The 17,467-nt window shown below is 46.0% G+C and overlaps 1 protein-coding gene across 1 annotated transcript; it reads left to right on the plus strand.

Annotated features, from left to right (window-relative positions):
- The first annotated feature begins 6,135 nt into the window (after positions 1 to 6,135).
- On the plus strand, positions 6,136 to 17,360 carry LOC139784089 (uncharacterized). The gene is made up of 3 exons (XM_071723253.1): positions 6,136 to 7,882; positions 17,094 to 17,237; positions 17,341 to 17,360. Exons 1-3 carry the CDS (start codon positions 6,136 to 6,138, stop codon positions 17,358 to 17,360), a joined length of 1,911 nt encoding a protein of 636 aa, XP_071579354.1.
- The last annotated feature ends 107 nt before the right edge of the window (positions 17,361 to 17,467 follow it).

Here is a 17,467-nt window from a genome sequence, read left to right on the forward strand (position 1 = left end):
CTGTAAATAGGAGCGGAGGCAGGCCAAAGAAGACCTTTAAAGAGTGCTGTGACCGTGCGAAAAGGTACAAAATTTAGGAACTCCGAAATACATACTCCCAGAAACTAATTGACGCTTCTGCTTCATCATTAACGGATTCAACTGGTACAACCTTTAATGCTGATTCTGCTTTGGCAGGAGCGGAGGCAGGCCAAAGAAGACCTTTGACGAGTACTGTGACCGTGCGAAAAGGTACAAAATTCAGGAACTCAGAAATACATACTCCCAAAAACTAATTGACGCTTCTGCTTCATCATTAACGGATTCAACTGGTACAACCTTTAATGCTGATTCTGCTTTGGCATTGATAACACAAGCCAAGCTGTCGAAGTATCAATACGAGATTCTTCGAAAAGCAACTAAAGATATTGGCTATAATATATTTCCAAGTTATCGAAAGATAATAGAGGCCAAGAAAGAATGTTATCCAGACAATATCAATATTACGGAAAAATCGGCAAAAGTCAGTTTACAGGATTTGCTTGACCACACCTCCAAAAGGATTTTGGAAACCAAAACTAAAGACGATATTGAAACATTAAAAGAAGAACATCTTGTACTATATACAAAGTGGGGCTGTGATGGAGCATCTGGCCAAAGTGAATATAAGCAGAAATTTTTGGATCCTGCAGTGGATATTTCGGATTCAAATTTATTCATGACTTCGATTGTACCCTTAAATATGACACTTGCTGAAAACAAAATCAAGCATATCTGGAAAAATTCTCGGCCGTCTTCAACAAGATATTGTAGAGCTTTGAAATTTGAATTTACAAAGGAGACACCAGACTTAATACGAGAGGAGAGAACTCGTGTTGAAGATGAAATAAAAGACCTCCGTGAAACAGAAATAAATCTGCATGGACGGATTTTTAAAGTGCGACATATCCTTTATTTTACAATGATAGATGGAAAAGTCGCTCAAGCTGTGACCAATACTAGATCCTCGAGTAACTGCGTGATTTGTGGAGCCAAACCATCGGAGATGAACAACATACCAAGACTTCTAAATAGGCCATCGAATGAAGAAGCTCTTAAACTAGGAATGTCCACTTTGCATGGACGAATAAGATTTATGGAATATGTTTTACATTTAAGTTACAATTTAAGTTTTAAGTCTTGGAGAACATCAGAAACTACTCGTTCTATGAAAGAAGAAACAAAAAAACGTGTTCAAAATCAATTTAAGGAAAGACTTGGCATACTAGTTGACATTGTTAAGCAAGGAGCGGGGACAACAAATAATGGCAACACTTCGAGAAGGTTTTTTGGAAATCCTACTGTAACAGCTGAAATTACTCTAATTGATGAAACATTAATAAAAAGACTGGCTGTAATATTAGAAACAATTTGTTGCAATTTCGAGATTGATGCAGAAAAATTTGGGATATATGCTCAAGAAACAGCTAATTTAGCTATTTCGTTATATTCTTGGTATAATATGCCGTCCACTGTGCATAAAATTATCATCCATGGCAAGGAAATCATAGAATCCGCGGCTTTGCCAATAGGTTCACTCTCAGAAGAAGCCCAAGAGAGTAGAAATAAAGATTACAAATACTATAGACTCCATCATACTAGGAAGTTCTCTCGTTTGGCAACAAATGAAGATGTTTTTCATAATATTTTGACATCATCGGATTCATACATCACCCACCTAAGGCCGGAATCAAAAACTAAATCACTTCTACTTAGCGAAGAAGTAAAGACATTACTAAAACAATATTAAAATGTAATCTTATAACATACTTACATACTATAATAATGTGTAAAGTATAATAGTTATAAACTTAATATATAATGTTGCTGTTATATAATATAAAATATTAAGGTAAAATATTACTTAAAATATCCCGGGAAAAAATGGAGGAGATCTGACCATGTCTGATTTGATAAAATGAGATACAACGAGATCTGAAATTCAAGTAAAGTCAGATCTGATTGGATACAATTTTATCTCGCCAGATCTGCATGGCCATATCTGATCACATGCAGCCAGATATGCTGAACTATAATCCGATCTCACCAGATCTGACCATTGCTGCCGTTCGATATTGAATCGCAGATCCAATCGGATCTCTTCCGATCTAATCGGACATTATCTGATTGCTTCAGATCTCCTGAAGTACGAGCAGACATTATGCCTCAGATCTTGTCGGATCTGAGCAGACCTAGCCAGACATATCTTGATCTCACCAGATAAGACCAATCTTGGCTTACAAAGTTGTGTTGCTGATCCAATCAGATCTCTTCCGATCTTGCTGGATCTGAGCAGACCTAGTCAGACATATCTTGATCTCACCAGATAAGACCAATCTTGGCTTACAAAGTTGTGTTGCTGATTCAATCAGATCTCTTCCGATCTTGCCGGATCTGAGCAGACCTAGTCAGACATATCTTGATCTCACCAGATAAGTCCAATCTTGGCTTACAAAGTTGTGTTGCTGATCCAATCAGATCTCTTCCGATCTTGCCGGATCTGAGCAGATCTCGCCAGTATAGAACTTATAAAAATTTCGTTCTCAAATCGTCCATTATTAATTTTTACACCCAATGTTGGACATTATATCAAATATAATATTAACTCTGTAAAGGGGAAGCTTAAATGATTTTTGGTCAAAAAATCAATTAATTTTTATATTAAAAACAGTTTTCTCAATTTTGAAACATTAACATATATAATAAATATAGTCTCTGCCAATTTGATAATAATTGTTAATTTCGACACCATATTTAGAATTTATCATAAATATTCCATTAAAAAAGTACCGTGCAAAATTAATTAATAATAGATAAATATAAAAGATTAATGTGTATATGTATATATAAAACATAAATCTTTTAAATTATTTTGCAAACATACCTTATAATTTAAACTGATAAAATAATATAATCACATATAAACTTATATAGTCATATAAGATTATATATGATCAGATCATAATGTTGCATCTCAAAGTATCCGATAGATGGCATCCGACGGAATCTGATTCTCGTATTTAAAAATTGATGAACAGTGGTATAAGAACGGTATCAGACACAGCAGTGTCGTGCTAACAAGTTGCGCCAAGTTATGTAAATCGTGGAACGGCACAACTTTTGTATCGTGGAATCCACTTTTATAATAAAGTGGCACATTTAAAAAATAACATTTGAAAACAACAATTTTCTGCAGTGGATGGACACCGGATCGGATCAGATCTACTCATGTCTGATTGGATCTGAGCAGATATAATAGATTATTCTCGTTACATATCTGACTCTATCCGCTAGGATCGGATCAGATCTACTCATGTCTGATTGGATCTGATCAGATAGGGCCAATATTTTGATCAAACCAGATCTGAGTGGATTGGATCTGATGAGATCTGCTCAAGTCTGTTCAGATCTCTTCCATTTTTTCCCGGGATACTTAATAATTATTACTAAATAAGAGCTTATAAAATAATTCTTTTGTAACGCGCGCGCACGATTGTGACAGTTATAAGCATATATTAATATAATTAGTTATTATTGTTATTTTATTTCTATGTTAGATGTCTTAATATTACTCTCTATATGAAGTTTAAATTTCAAGAAGAAACATAAAAAAATGACATCATAAAGCATATCGAGAAATTCCAAAGTTTTGAAGTTTTTTCCGCATCTCCCATGTACAGTGCACCACTGTGCGCCGTAATTTCCGACCGCCCCGCCGCTCCATCCCGGCGCTCGCGATTGCCGTCGCTTATACCCCCGCCACGCCGACACACCGCCGCGGGTATATAAACCGACGATTGTTAGTAACAATCAGATTCCGCCGTGAGCCAGCAATCGACCCGACCGATTCTCCGCTGCTCACGGATCCCGAAATCCCGAACTCGAACACAACCAGGAGGTAGAAAGTCTCTCTCTGGCTCCGCCAAGTGAAGTATCTGGGCGGTTGATTCGATCCCTTACGATAGAACCTACGATACCGGAGTGAACCAGGGTAAGAGAGCTATTCTCTTACTCGCCAAGGGTCTTGGCCACCCGGTACCGCCTCCTGCCTAACGCCTCGTTGCGCCAGGATATAAAGAGTTCCTCGTTATATCCGCTAAGGATCTTAGCCGCACGATACCGTTTCCACCCGCGATCTCCGCCGCGTACGATCACCGCCGCGTCCAGATCTGCGCTCCCGCGCCGACTCTCACCGAATCCGCCCGCCGTATTCCGCGATCTCTCTGCACGACATCCGCGCATTCCCGTGTACATACACCTCCACTTCGAATCTTCGCGCTTCCGGTCTCCGCGATCTTTCTGTACGACGCCCGCGTCTCCCCTTGTACATATATCCCCTCTTCGACATTCGCGCTTCCCGATCTCCGCGATCTCACTGTACGATATCCGCGTATTATATTGTACCCCGCATAGAAATTTCCCAAAGTCTTACCAAATACAGCTTAGATTCCGATTAGAATGCCCAAATAGGTAAATTGCACTGCGATACTAATTAGGAAATATATTTTTATCCCAGATTTGGGTTTTCTGTTTAGAATCAAAACAGAAACTATGCAAGAATTCGCGTTTCTTTCTTTCACGGTAAAAATCGGTGTCTAAATGGAATCGAATGGGGAATCCCATTTTTATACCAAACATTGAATTCAGTAGAATAAAAAAATAAAAATTACGTATTTTGATCAATGTATATGTAATTAACTTTCATTTTTTGTTATTTTTTTTATTCTTTACTAGAACACTACAAGCGCGCGCTACGCGCGCGCCATTTAGCTTTTTCATTACATGAAATTGACAGCCACAGAAGCGACACAAGTGAAACACGCCGCGATGCAAAATTCGAGACAACCAATCAGCATCGCGGAAAAGAGGCCTCAATTCTTCGATACAAATGAAATTCACTCAGTTAACATGCCATTTTTAGAGAGGGATTTATCAAATTTGACATTACAAAACAATTTAATAACTATTTTTTTTGTTAACACAGTAATAGTGATGCTAACCAATTTTTAAATAGTAATATCTCAAAAATGTATAATTATTGAATAATTTATTACTTATTACTGAAATAAAATAAAATTTATTTAAGAACTTAAAGTTTATAAGTACTTTTGCATGATATAATAAAATTTAAAATAATAAAATTAAAAATTTTCTATCAAACCTACCACATTATAAAATCTCTAAAAGTTATCCTTTCTAGCTCATTATATCCCTTTTTTTTATTGAAATGTAATAGAAAAAGTTGGATAACCAATTTGTGCTCAGCAGCCAAAAATATATGGAAATGATTATTTGCACTTGTTTGAGATTGCGCTACCCTTGCTGAAAATCGCATTAATCGCATGTTAAGTAGCCTCTTCCAGAATTTGTCGACGTTAATGTTCAATATGGCATGGATCTTTCATCGCATCGGAAAGTTCGCTAATCGCTAGCAATAACACAGCCACGGCCGACCGGGCGCACAAATAAAGTCAAACAACAACGCTTTCACTAAGGAAAGATCCATGCCATAAACATGACAATCGAAAACATGTAACGAGCACGTCGGATCTTCAACCGAAACCGTGACGTAAGCGCGATGACGTGGGCCATCGATGGCCAATCACCTTCCCGAAATTATTTGTAACGAGCCTGGAGGGAGTTCCGCCTCGAAGGTGATAAAGGGATCGCCGCTGCGCCGCGGGATCGATTTCGTTCGAAGATCACCGCCAGTACACCGCTTTATACTATTCGCACTCGCTTGCTTGAGTTCACCCGCTTAGAATCACCGCTCGTGCAAATCGCTTGAACGCTACTTGCAAACCGCTTAAACGCTACTCGCAATCCGCCTTTGACACCGAATTAGCTTGTGCAGCTAAACTCTCTGCTTTTCGCTGTGATAGATTCAGTGCGCGCTATCACTCACGGCTCTGAACTCTGTAAATAATTGTACACATTAGACTTTGAATATACTTTGTTTTATTTTTGTGTATTTGTGGACTTGCTGTTTTTTGTGGTCGTCTCGTTGCCTCGCGCTACATCGCGCTACCGCGTGCTCTCGAACATTCTGGTCCTTCGAGCCGGATCCGACCGGCAACCGCTAATTCGGGAGTGCTTCCTCAACGGACGACCGCAACCATGAGCCTGGATCAGAGCGCCATGCTGAACAGTCAGCACGAAATCCACAGGCGCATCGCCCACGCAATGACCAATCTACGGAAGCAGGGTGCAGAAAACATCACCCTCGACGCTGTGAGCACTCGCATCCGCATTCTCGACGACCTGTGGGCCAAGTTTGAGTCAAACCACGATCTCATTCGGGCATGCTACGGAGATCGCTACACCGAGAGTGAGTACAATAAAACCGACTTTTTTGACACCGTCGAGAATGCGTACGTGCATCAGCACAGCTTGCTCACCTCCGTCGCAAACTCCTTGAAATCCGCGTCGCTCAGAGTGCCAACCGGGCCGGAGCAAAGTGGCGAACACGCTCCCAAGACTTCGCTGCCGCGCATTCAATTACCGCGTTTTTCGGGAACGTACGAGGAATGGCCGCCGTTTCGGGATCTTTTCCTGTCGGTCATCGGCGAGAATTCGTCGATCTCAAATATAGAGCGGTTCCACTACCTCCGATCTTGTCTGCAAGGGCCCGCTGAAAAGTTAATACACTCATTAACCGTAACCGGAACCAATTACGACCGCGCGTGGGCCATTCTAAGCACACATTACGAGAATAAGAAGGAGCTGATACGCTCCAACTTCGCCACGTTTACCGCCGTGGCGAAGATGAAAACCGCTACCGCCGATGAGCTCAGCCGCGTCCACAACGCCGTCACATCCGCCGTCAACGCTCAAGAGAGCATCGGAAGACCCATCGACTCGCACGGCATGGACCTCTTTAACCACCTCGTCGTGGAATTATTTGACCCGCGGACGCGTCTGGAGTGGGAATCCTCCTCAGGAGGCTCTGTCGAACCACCGAATCACGACACGCTGATGAACTTCATCACCAAACGAATTCTCACTTTAAACGCCGCGTACCCGAAGAGCATTGTCAACACCGCGAGTGAGCCATCACGGTCCGCGAAAACGCACAACGCGAAGCGCACGGAGCCTTCGCAGTGTCCGCTCTGCAACGGGGAGCACTCGCTCATGGGGTGCCCCGACTTCAAGGCCAAGCCGGCCAGTGAGCGAAAGACAGTGGCCGAGACAAACAAGCTATGCTTTAACTGTCTCGGCAACCACACGGTGGCAAAGTGTCTGTCCACCAGGAACTGTATGACGTGTAACTCGCGTCACCACACGATGCTTCACGACGCGTACGTTTCCGAGCCGAAACCCGCCGCTGAGGCCAGCACGCTTTCCGCCGTCGGAAGGACCGACGACCGCAAGGCGATCCTCCTCGCGACCGCGCGCGTGATCGTCACCGACCGTCAAGGTGCTCCATACGAAGTTCGGGCTCTCATCGACCAAGGCTCCGAAGTGTCGATCGTGTCGGAGTCCCTGGTGCGACGACTGCGCCTGCCGCGATCGCGCACCCGAATGTCGATCTTCGGTATCGGCGGCTCACAATCCGGATCCACTCGGGGCAAAGTGTCGTTGAGTCTCACGTCTTCGACCACCGGAGCCGCGCTCACCGCCGTCGCGTTCGTGCTCCCGCGTCTCTCCCTGTACCAGGGCTCCGCGATCAAGTGCAGCACCACGTGGCCTCATCTGCAGGGACTTCCGCTAGCCGATCCTCGTTTCGCCGACAACGATCCAGTCGAGCTGCTTCTGGGCGCCGAGGTATGCTCGGCCATCCTGGAGGATGGTCTCCGCCGAGGAAAACCGCAAACGCCGATCGCGCAGAAAACCACCCTTGGATGGATTCTGTCAGGGGGCTGCGGTGCGACCTCTCTTCTTGGTCACCGCAGCTCACTCCTCTGTCGTCAGGCTCACCCCCGAGGAAAGGGAGTGCGAGCGACACTCCGTGCGCACCTACGAGCGCACATCCGCTGGCCAGTACGTCGTCCGACGGCCGGTCTCATCACCGCCGAAGAACCTCGCCGTAACCCGCAAGCCCGTCGACGACGCGACCTCCGTGCACACCGCACCGCGCGAACCTTGCACGGCGGGCGGGATCCCGTTGCGTAAACGGGCCGCGAACTCTGAGGACATTCCCGTCGGGATCTCTCAGAAACACCGTCGTTATCGCGCACTTACGATCCACGGCCTCGCCGACGCATCCGAGCGAGGCTACGCCGCTGCCGTCGACCTCCGCGTCACGAGGCACGGCTCCACCACACTTCACAATGCTCACCAAGTTCACGCGACACGCTCGCGACACTTTAAGTTTGTCCGCAGCTCCAATCTTCCGCTAGTCCGACGCCCGCGTGACACTTCACAGGGTCAAAGATACCGCATCCAGATGGAAGCCGTTCGTGGCCAACCGGGTGTCTCTTCTCCCACTGACTCCTCCCGAGACTCAGTGGCGGCTCGTTCCCGGAGACAACCCGATCAACTGCGCTTCCCAGGGGATAGCTCCCAGCGAGCTGACCGGCCATCTCCTGAGATGGACGGGCTCAGCGTGGCCGCAGGAGAACCGAACCTGGTGGCCGGACGAAAGCGACGAGATTCCTGACGCCGAGCTGCCTGAGCGGAAGATCGTCGTGCAATCCGCCGTCGGGAGGATCAAAACGGAGCCTTACACCCTCCGTCGATTCTCCTCACTGCACCGTTGTATTTCTGTCCGGCTTCTCGCGTACATTTCTGTTCGTCTTCTCGCGTTTATTTCTGTCCGTCGTTTCGCGGTATGACTTGTCACGTATCGCGTGCCACTTCATGTCAATTCGCACTTGTCGATGTTCGCTGTCGAATTTACCGTTCACATTACCGGTCACTCATTGTCGTTTGCGCAGTTGACCATTAATTGTTCATGGCCTTCTGCCACCAATTTCATCGAACACGGTGCACTGCTCACTTCCCCTCTCACTGTACTCACGTTAACGCGAACATTCACTCGCGTACTCACTCGCATTTTCGCGACTTTTGCATACTCTCGAATTCACGCTCGCAACGATACACGTGATCACCACGTGCTTCGCGCGTCGTCGCTCACCGCCGTCGCGCCGTCGCTCGCGCGAGCCTCGATCCGCCACGATACCAGCCGCCGCCGAGGGATGCGTGAGACCACCGATACTCACTGTCACTTAATTGTTTTTGTAGACCTTCCGCCAATATTTTATGTTCTCTTCACTTAATTGCCGTTATCGGCCTTCTGCCTATGTTCAAAGGTCACCGTGCGTAATCGCGCATTTCGGCCTTCCGCCTCAATTCACCGTAATTTTGCGTCACTTTCACGGATCACTTCACTTTTCACGACACCAGGTACATATTGTGCAAAATATGTTTCTCGCTCGAGATCAACGCGTGTTGTGACTCTGCGCAGCCGCGTACCACCCACCATAGCTCAATAGCACTCGCGCCGGAATCGCAATCATGGCGAATCGATCGAAAAATCGATATCCTGCCGCGACTTCATCGCACCGTCGAGCGCACCATGTTTCGTCAACACTTGCCGAGGCGGGCGGGATGTTTGAGATTGCGCTACCCTTGCTGAAAATCGCATTAATCGCATGTTAAGTAGCCTCTTCCAGAATTTGTCGACGTTAATGTTCAATATGGCATGGATCTTTCATCGCATCAGAAAGTTCGCTAATCGCTAGCAATAACACAGCCACGGCCGACCGGGCGCACAAATAAAGTCAAACAACAACGCTTTCACTAAGGAAAGATCCATGCCATAAACATGACAATCGAAAACATGTAACGAGCACGTCGGATCTTCAACCGAAACCGTGACGTAAGCGCGATGACGTGGGCCATCGATGGCCAATCACCTTCCCGAAATTATTTGTAACGAGCCTGGAGGGAGTTCCGCCTCGAAGGTGATAAAAGGATCGCCGCTGCGCCGCGGGATCGATTTCGTTCGAAGATCACCGCCAGTACACCGCTTCATACTATTCGCACTCGCTTGCTTGAGTTCACCCGCTTAGAATCACCGCTCGTGCAAATCGCTTGAACGCTACTTGCAAACCGCTTAAACGCTACTCGCAATCCGCCCTCGACACCGAATTAGCTTGTGCAGCTAAACTCTCTGCTTTTCGCTGTGATAGATTCAGTGCGCGCTATCACTCACGGCTCTGAACTCTGTAAATAATTGTACACATTAGACTTTGAATATACTTTGTTTTATTTTTGTGTATTTGTGGACTTGCTGTTTTTTGTGGTCGTCTCGTTGCCTCGCGCTACATCGCGCTACCGCGTGCTCTCGAACAGCACTTGTTTAGCAAAATGTTATTTTACCATGTAATTAAATATAAATTTCTTTATATACGTGATTTTTAACATATTGTTACGCCCGTGCTGTACGCCCGTGCCGTGCGCTCATGCGGGTCGCCCCGTAGCAGAAGTTGCGAATCGTCCTTAGCGACGGCTGTCTTGTTTACAATGTTGACTGTCAGATTTCGCTCTGGGTTGCCGTCACGTTCGGACGTGTTTACCTGAGCTCCTGTATAAACGAATTACATTATTAAACTTACCTTTCTTTGTTCAACGAGCCTGATTTCTTTGAGAGAGTGTCGGAATACGCGTCGCGTGTGAGTGAAAGTGCGGCAGACGCGCGACAAGCGTAACATTTTGGGGGCTCGTCCGGGATACGAAGGACGAGCGACGGGCCACGATAAGACGAATGACGGACAGGAATATCCGCATGGCTACGAGGAAGAGGCTCCGGCTGGAGGGGCCTCAGCGCGATGCCGCCGAAGCGCCAGCGATCACGACGCTCACCGAGACGCTCCAAGCCGTCATTGAGGAGATTCAACTCTTACGTGTGGAGCAGGCCCGGAGGGAGGAGGAGTACACGGCGACGATCCGCCGTCAGGAGGAGGAACTTCGTCGACTCCGAGGGACGAACTCCAACAATCCCCAGCTAAGTCGTTCAAATAATAGAGCGTCCGGAAATTCGGGGACGCGAATCGCGAGCGACGAGGGGGCGCGGGTCACATGCGAGGGGGACGCGGTCGCGAGCACTGCGTGTGAAAATGACGTGCGCTCGGTTGAAAGAAACGAAATCGCGGGCAGCGCGGGTGAGAGCCGAGTACCCCCGACCGGAAGAAGCGCGATCGCGGGAAACGCGAGTGAGAGACGCACACGATCGATTCAGAGAGGTGCGATCTCGGGCGACACGAGTGTGGGTGGTATGCGCCTGAACGAGAGGAGCGCAATCGCGAGTGCCGTGGGTCATCACGTCGAGTGTTCGAGAGGGTGGGACACGAGTGCGGCCAGTGTCCCGATCCGTGCCGCGCGCCCGGGTGACGCTGCCACAGGAGCGGGTATCGGGCTCGGCTATAAATTAAAGCCCGATACTTACGATGGGACGGTCCCACTGCAAGAATATTTTTCGCAATTCAATTTAATTGCGCGAGCGAATTTTTGGGACGACGCGACGAAAACTGTCGCACTCGCCTCGAGTTTGAGAGGAAAAGCGCGCACGATTCTCGAGACGGTACAAGACATCGAATGTCTTAATTTTGCGGAGTTAAAGTCGAAGCTCGAGTTGCGTTTCGGCGAGGGGCGTTTAACCCAAAATTATTATTCCGCGCTCACAAATCGCAGACAAAGATTCGGGGAAGATTTAGCCGCTCTCGGTTCTGATATTGAACGACTGTCGCGCCTCGCGTACCCCGAGTGCCCCCATGAAATTCGCGAAAAGATCGCGTGCTCACAGTTTGTGACGGCCGTCACGGACCACTTTATCAGACGGACATTACAAATGAAGGGGATAACCTCTTTGTATCAGGCGGTTGAGAGGGCGAAGGCGTTAAGGATCATTCAGGGAGAAGGTTTCGCCCGCGAAAAATTTAATAGAAATGTTGCAAAAGAAGGACAGAAGGGGGGTGCGAGTAATGAGAAGGGGGAAGTAGAGGGCGATAAGGAACAGAAAGAGGAGGGAAAGAAAGATCAGAAAGAGAGTTTTCAAAAAGGAAATGGGCGTGGCAGCAAATATAGCGCCAGCCGGGGGGAATGCTGGATATGCGGGAAGTCTGGACATTTCCGGTCCGAGTGCCCCGAGCAAAGGGGAAACCTGACCTAGTCAAACTCAGCGGGGTGGGTTTGGCAAGGGTTATCGATACCCCGTTTATTGGTAATAAAAATGTTGTTTTGAATATGAAAAATGAAGATGTTTTGAATAAAAATAGAATTAAGCCTTATATTAATCATTTTTGTTATAAGGGAAAAGTTGACGGGAAAGAATGTTTTTTCAAGGTTGACACGGGCTCTGACGTTTCCATATTAAGTAGCAAGTTTGTAGAAACAGAGAAGGAAAAGTCTCACGTAGAGAATTTAAATTTGAGATATCCTACTGGAGAAGAAGTGGCAATTAAGTTTGAAATAGAAGCTAGAGTTGAAATAGGCAGTCATTCGGTTGTGTTTTCTTTGCTTGTTGCCGATATAAATGACGACTGTCTTTTGGGAGTAAATTTTCTAAAAATGGTGAATTTAGAAGAAATTTTCGATTCTGTTTTCGGGACTGTGAATTCGGAAATACGAGTAGCTCGAATTGAGAACAATCCAGACAGAGTCCCGGTTTCCTTGAAAGAACTCTTTAGAAATAATTCCCAAGATCTTGACTTTTCTCAAAAAGAACTTTTTGCTCAATTCCTTGAGAAATTTTGCGATGTATTTTCTGAGAATATTGTTGCGGGAAATTGTGATGTCGTTCAACATGTCATAAATATGCAAGACTCTCTCCCCAAAAAGCAGGTACCTCGGCGGATTCCTTTTCGGTTGAGAGGGGAGGTGGATAAGATTATCGAGGAAATGAAGGCATGTGGAGTAATCGAGGAATCAAATAGTCCCTGGGTTTCCCCTGTGGTATTAAGACACAAAAAGGATGGAACGATAAGATTTTGTGTGGACTATCGTATTGTAAACGCACTGACGGAAAAAGATTCGTATCCCCTCCCCAGAATTGACGTAATATTTGATCATCTAGCAGGTAACGTTTGGTTTTGTACTTTAGATTTGAAAAGTGGTTATTGGCAAATTAAAATTCGCCCTGAAGATAGAGAGAAAACGGCTTTCTCTTTCGGCAGAGGACTTTGGCAATTCACGGTAATGCCTTTTGGCTTATGTAACGCCCCAGCGACTTTTGAACGCCTCATGGAAAAGGTTTTGCAAGGATTATTATTTGAAATTTGCTTACAATTTGTTAGTTTACTTAGATGATGTGATAATTTTCGGAAAGACTTTTGAAGAGATGCTCAGGAATTTGGAAAAAGTATTCCTACGCTTAGAAAAAGTAAATTTAAAGATCAATCCTAAGAAATGTGTTTTCTTTAAAAAAGAAGTAAAATACTTGGGGCATATAATTTCGGCAAAGGGAGTTGCTACAGATCCTGAGAAAGTCGTTGCCGTGGAGAAATGGCCGGTTCCTCATACGAAAACTTTATTACGGAGTTTTCTCGGTTTTTGCTCGTACTATCGGAAATTTATTAAAGGATTTTCTTCGATTGCTAAACCCCTTTATGAATTAACGGGGAATCAGATAAAGTTTATCTGGAGCAAGGTTCATCAGGACTCTTTTGATGAGTTAAAGCGGGTACTGTCCTCTCCTCCAATGCTTTCTTTTCCGGGGGGGGAGGGTGAGTTCATCCTTGATACTGATGCCTCCAATATTGGAATTGGCGCAGTTCTATCTCAGAAGCAGAATGGGGAGGAGAGGGTCATCGCGTATTTTAGTCGCGTGCTGAGCAAAGCTGAACGGAATTATTGTATAACTCGTCAAGAACTTTTAGCGATTGTAGATTCTGTTAAGTTTTTTCGCCATTATCTTTTAGGATGTGAATTTTTGATCCGTACGGATCACATTTCTTTGCGTTGGCTTATGTCTTTCAGGGATTTAGATGGACAGCTGGCTCGGTGGCTGGAGAGGCTCCAGCAATATTGTTTCATAATTACCTACAGAAAAGGACTTTCTCACGGAAACGCCGACGGATTGTCAAGGCGTACATGTGAGTCGTCCGGCTGTGAATATTGCGCCAGAGTAGAAAGGAAGAACTCCGTGGCGAAGGGGAGCGATGTCGCTCGGATTGTATTAGCGACAGAAGATCTTTCAGAATGGCGTTTTGAGCAAAGGGCGGACCCGAGCGTTTCAATTATACTCCGTGGGAAGGAGGCTGGTGTTCGCCCACCACGCGCTGAGTTGGCTGCAGAAGATATCTCTGCACAGATTTACTGGTCATATTGGGATGCCCTGATCCTGAAGGAGGGCATACTTTATAAAAGATGGGAAGCTCCAAACCTAAAATCTAGTTTTCTCCAACTCGTTGTTCCACGGAAATTTGTTAGAGGAATTCTAGAGGAATTGCATGACTCTCCGTCTGGGGGACATTTTGGTGTGAATAAAACTTTAGAGAAGATTCGGAAACGGTATTTCTGGGCAACCTGTAAGCAAGATGTGGAAGACTGGTGTAGGACGTGTAAGGTCTGCGTTGCCAGGAAGGGCCCTTCAGGGAAGGGGAAATCTCCCCTGCAAATTTATAATGTTGGGGCACCTCTGGAGAGGGTTCAGATGGACATCCTTGGTACTCTTCCAATGACAAAATCCGGTAATAAGTTTCTTCTTGTCCTTGTGGACTGTTTTACAAAATGGGTGGAAGCTTTCCCTTTAAAAAACATGAGAGCGAAAACGGTTGCGGAAGTTTTTGTGGATCAGTTTGTTTCCAGGCATGGAGTGCCCACTGAGGTTCATACTGACCAGGGAAGGAATTTTGAATCGAGACTTTTTTCAGAATTGATGGGACTTTTTGGGATAAGAAAGACAAGAACAACTGCCTTGCATCCTCAGTCTGATGGACAAGTCGAACGTCAGCATCAGACTATAACTAATTATTTAGCGAAATACGTCTCTGAAAACCAAAAAGATTGGGACCGATGGATCCCTATGTTCCTCCTGGCATATAGGTCCTCAAAGCACGAAACAACTGGAATCACCCCTGCAGAATTGTACTTTGCTCGAGATCTCAGATTACCATCTCTTTTACGAGGAAATCCTTCGAAACTTCATGGAATGGAATCTCTATTGGTTGGAAATTTTGTTAGAAATTTAAAGGATAAATTAGAGGAAATTCATTCTGGTGTACGGGATCAATTAAATTTGAAATCTTCCCGGATGAAGGCACGATACGATCGTGGAGTTCGTCGAATTCTTTTTCAGGAGGGGCAGAGAGTCTGGCTTTTTAATCCTCGGAGAGTTAAAGATAGGGCTCCAAAACTGCAGAGTAATTGGGAGGGTCCTTATTTGGTGATTAAGAAACTTAGCGATGTTGTTTATTGCATACGGAAATCACCCCGACATAAAAGCAAAGTGGTTCATTCGGATAGGTTAGCTATTTATTCGGAAAGGAAATTGAGTTGAGGAGTTAATGTAGGTCAGAGCTCGTAAAGAGGGAAATGTGCATCGATATTTTTAATCTGTAATGTGTATTTAATAAAGAGTTGTGGAACAATGTGTAAAGTGTTGAAATTTTATTTTATTATGCAAATGTTCTTGTATTCTTTGTTCTGTGCGTTTTATTTGTTTTCATAGTGGAACGGAGTCCGAGGAAGTCAGCGGTTCACGTAGTAGCGTGGGATACCGTGGCAGAACAGCGGCCGAAGACTTCTTCGGGGGAGAGTTCCTTATTGAAAGAAGACTGCCTCGCCCACGGTTTTTGGAGTTGTGGTTTTCCCGTGGGACGTTGAGCAAATGCTGAGGCAGGGACTTGGGGAACCTGAAAAGGCGTTGGGTCCACACAAGTTTCCCCTCCCCTTGTCTGAAGATTTGGTGGAACGACGACGTAGGAGGCCGGCAGCGGGGGAGCCTACATCGGGGAAGCGGAGCTGATAAAGTCGTTCTGAGACCGTCGGAGAGGGGGGAGCCTGGCCAGCTCTCCCCAGAAGAGGTTCGGACGGAGACTGGTGTGCAGCTACCGGGGACCAAAAAGAATAGAGTCTGGTAACTCTGAGCAGCAGCTCGAGGAGGACAAGTATTCGGTGCCCTGGGGCTCACGATAAAGCTGTACCGCAAGAAACTACCCTCCCGGATTGTCGGGGCGACAATCTCGGAAGAGGGGGGGTAGTGTTACGCCCGTGCTGTACGCCCGTGCCGTGCGCTCATGCGGGTCGCCCCGTAGCAGAAGTTGCGAATCGTCCTTAGCGACGGCTGTCTTGTTTACAATGTTGACTGTCAGATTTCGCTCTGGGTTGCCGTCACGTTCGGACGTGTTTACCTGAGCTCCTGTATAAACGAATTACATTATTAAACTTACCTTTCTTTGTTCAACGAGCCTGATTTCTTTGAGAGAGTGTCGGAATACGCGTCGCGTGTGAGTGAAAGTGCGGCAGACGCGCGACAAGCGTAACAATATCTATTTTCTCTTTGATTACCAAGATAAACTTTCAATGTGTCACGTCCGGTTTTTGATTTGGACGTCGGAGTGGGTTTTCGTGATACTAAATATCCGGGCGTTAAAATATCTTAAGCGGAGCGCGAAGGTAAGTGAGGCTCTAATTTATTTCCTTTAGCGTTTTGGGTCGCGCTACACTCTCGAAGGATCATCCGAATTTTCTGAGTTAAAATTTCTTCTCGAATTATTTTAGGTTTCGGGCGCTCTACGACAGCCGGGGCTGTTGTCGCGAAATGTAGGCGTGATGAACGTCGCTGACAGGCTCGGCTGTTACACCCTGTGACGGAACGTGGTGAAATATGCTCGGATCGAAATCTCCGGCCTTATAGTAGGCTCGTCGAAGCCTTTTCAACTGGTGGGCCTGTCCGGACCGCCTCGAGCGTACCATTGGTAAAGACAGACTTACCTTAATGATTGCTTACGATAATAACAACTCCTGGTTAATGTGTGTATTTCGACTTCCTTCGTATTTATATCGTAAGCCAGGTTGTGTGCGTGTGTCCTCGTGTCGGTGTAAAATTGTATGTGTATAATCCTTAGCGGTAGCGTGTAATTAATTACTCGATAGTCGGTATTCTATAATCTAATTTTATTTCATAATTTCAGGAACGAGGAAAGAACGGCTGGACTCAGAGAACGCCCTGCGGGAGGCGCGTATCTTAGGTAAGGACTATCGAGAACGCCCTGATAGAGGCGCGCATCAAAACGAGGATCTATCGAGAACGCCCTGTGGGAGGCGCGCTTCGACTGGTGAGTATCGGATTTAAGATCACCGAGGTGTAAGTAGAACGAGATTATTTAGGCAATATGTGCACTGATTTATTGCTAACCACACTTTCATTTCTTTTTACAGAGGCACAGTTCAAAGAGTAACGCGCTCGCGGCTAAGTTCTTTCGGCGCTGAAGGCTCTCGCGGCTAAGTTCTTTTCGATAGATAACGCGTTCGCGGCTAAGTTCGTTCGGCTCACGGAGCTCTCGAA

This window comes from Temnothorax nylanderi, unplaced genomic scaffold, assembly GCF_030848795.1.
Source record: "Temnothorax nylanderi isolate EJ_2023f unplaced genomic scaffold, tnyl_v1.0 TNYL_tig0583_pilon, whole genome shotgun sequence".
Classification (NCBI taxonomy): domain Eukaryota; kingdom Metazoa; phylum Arthropoda; class Insecta; order Hymenoptera; family Formicidae; genus Temnothorax; species Temnothorax nylanderi.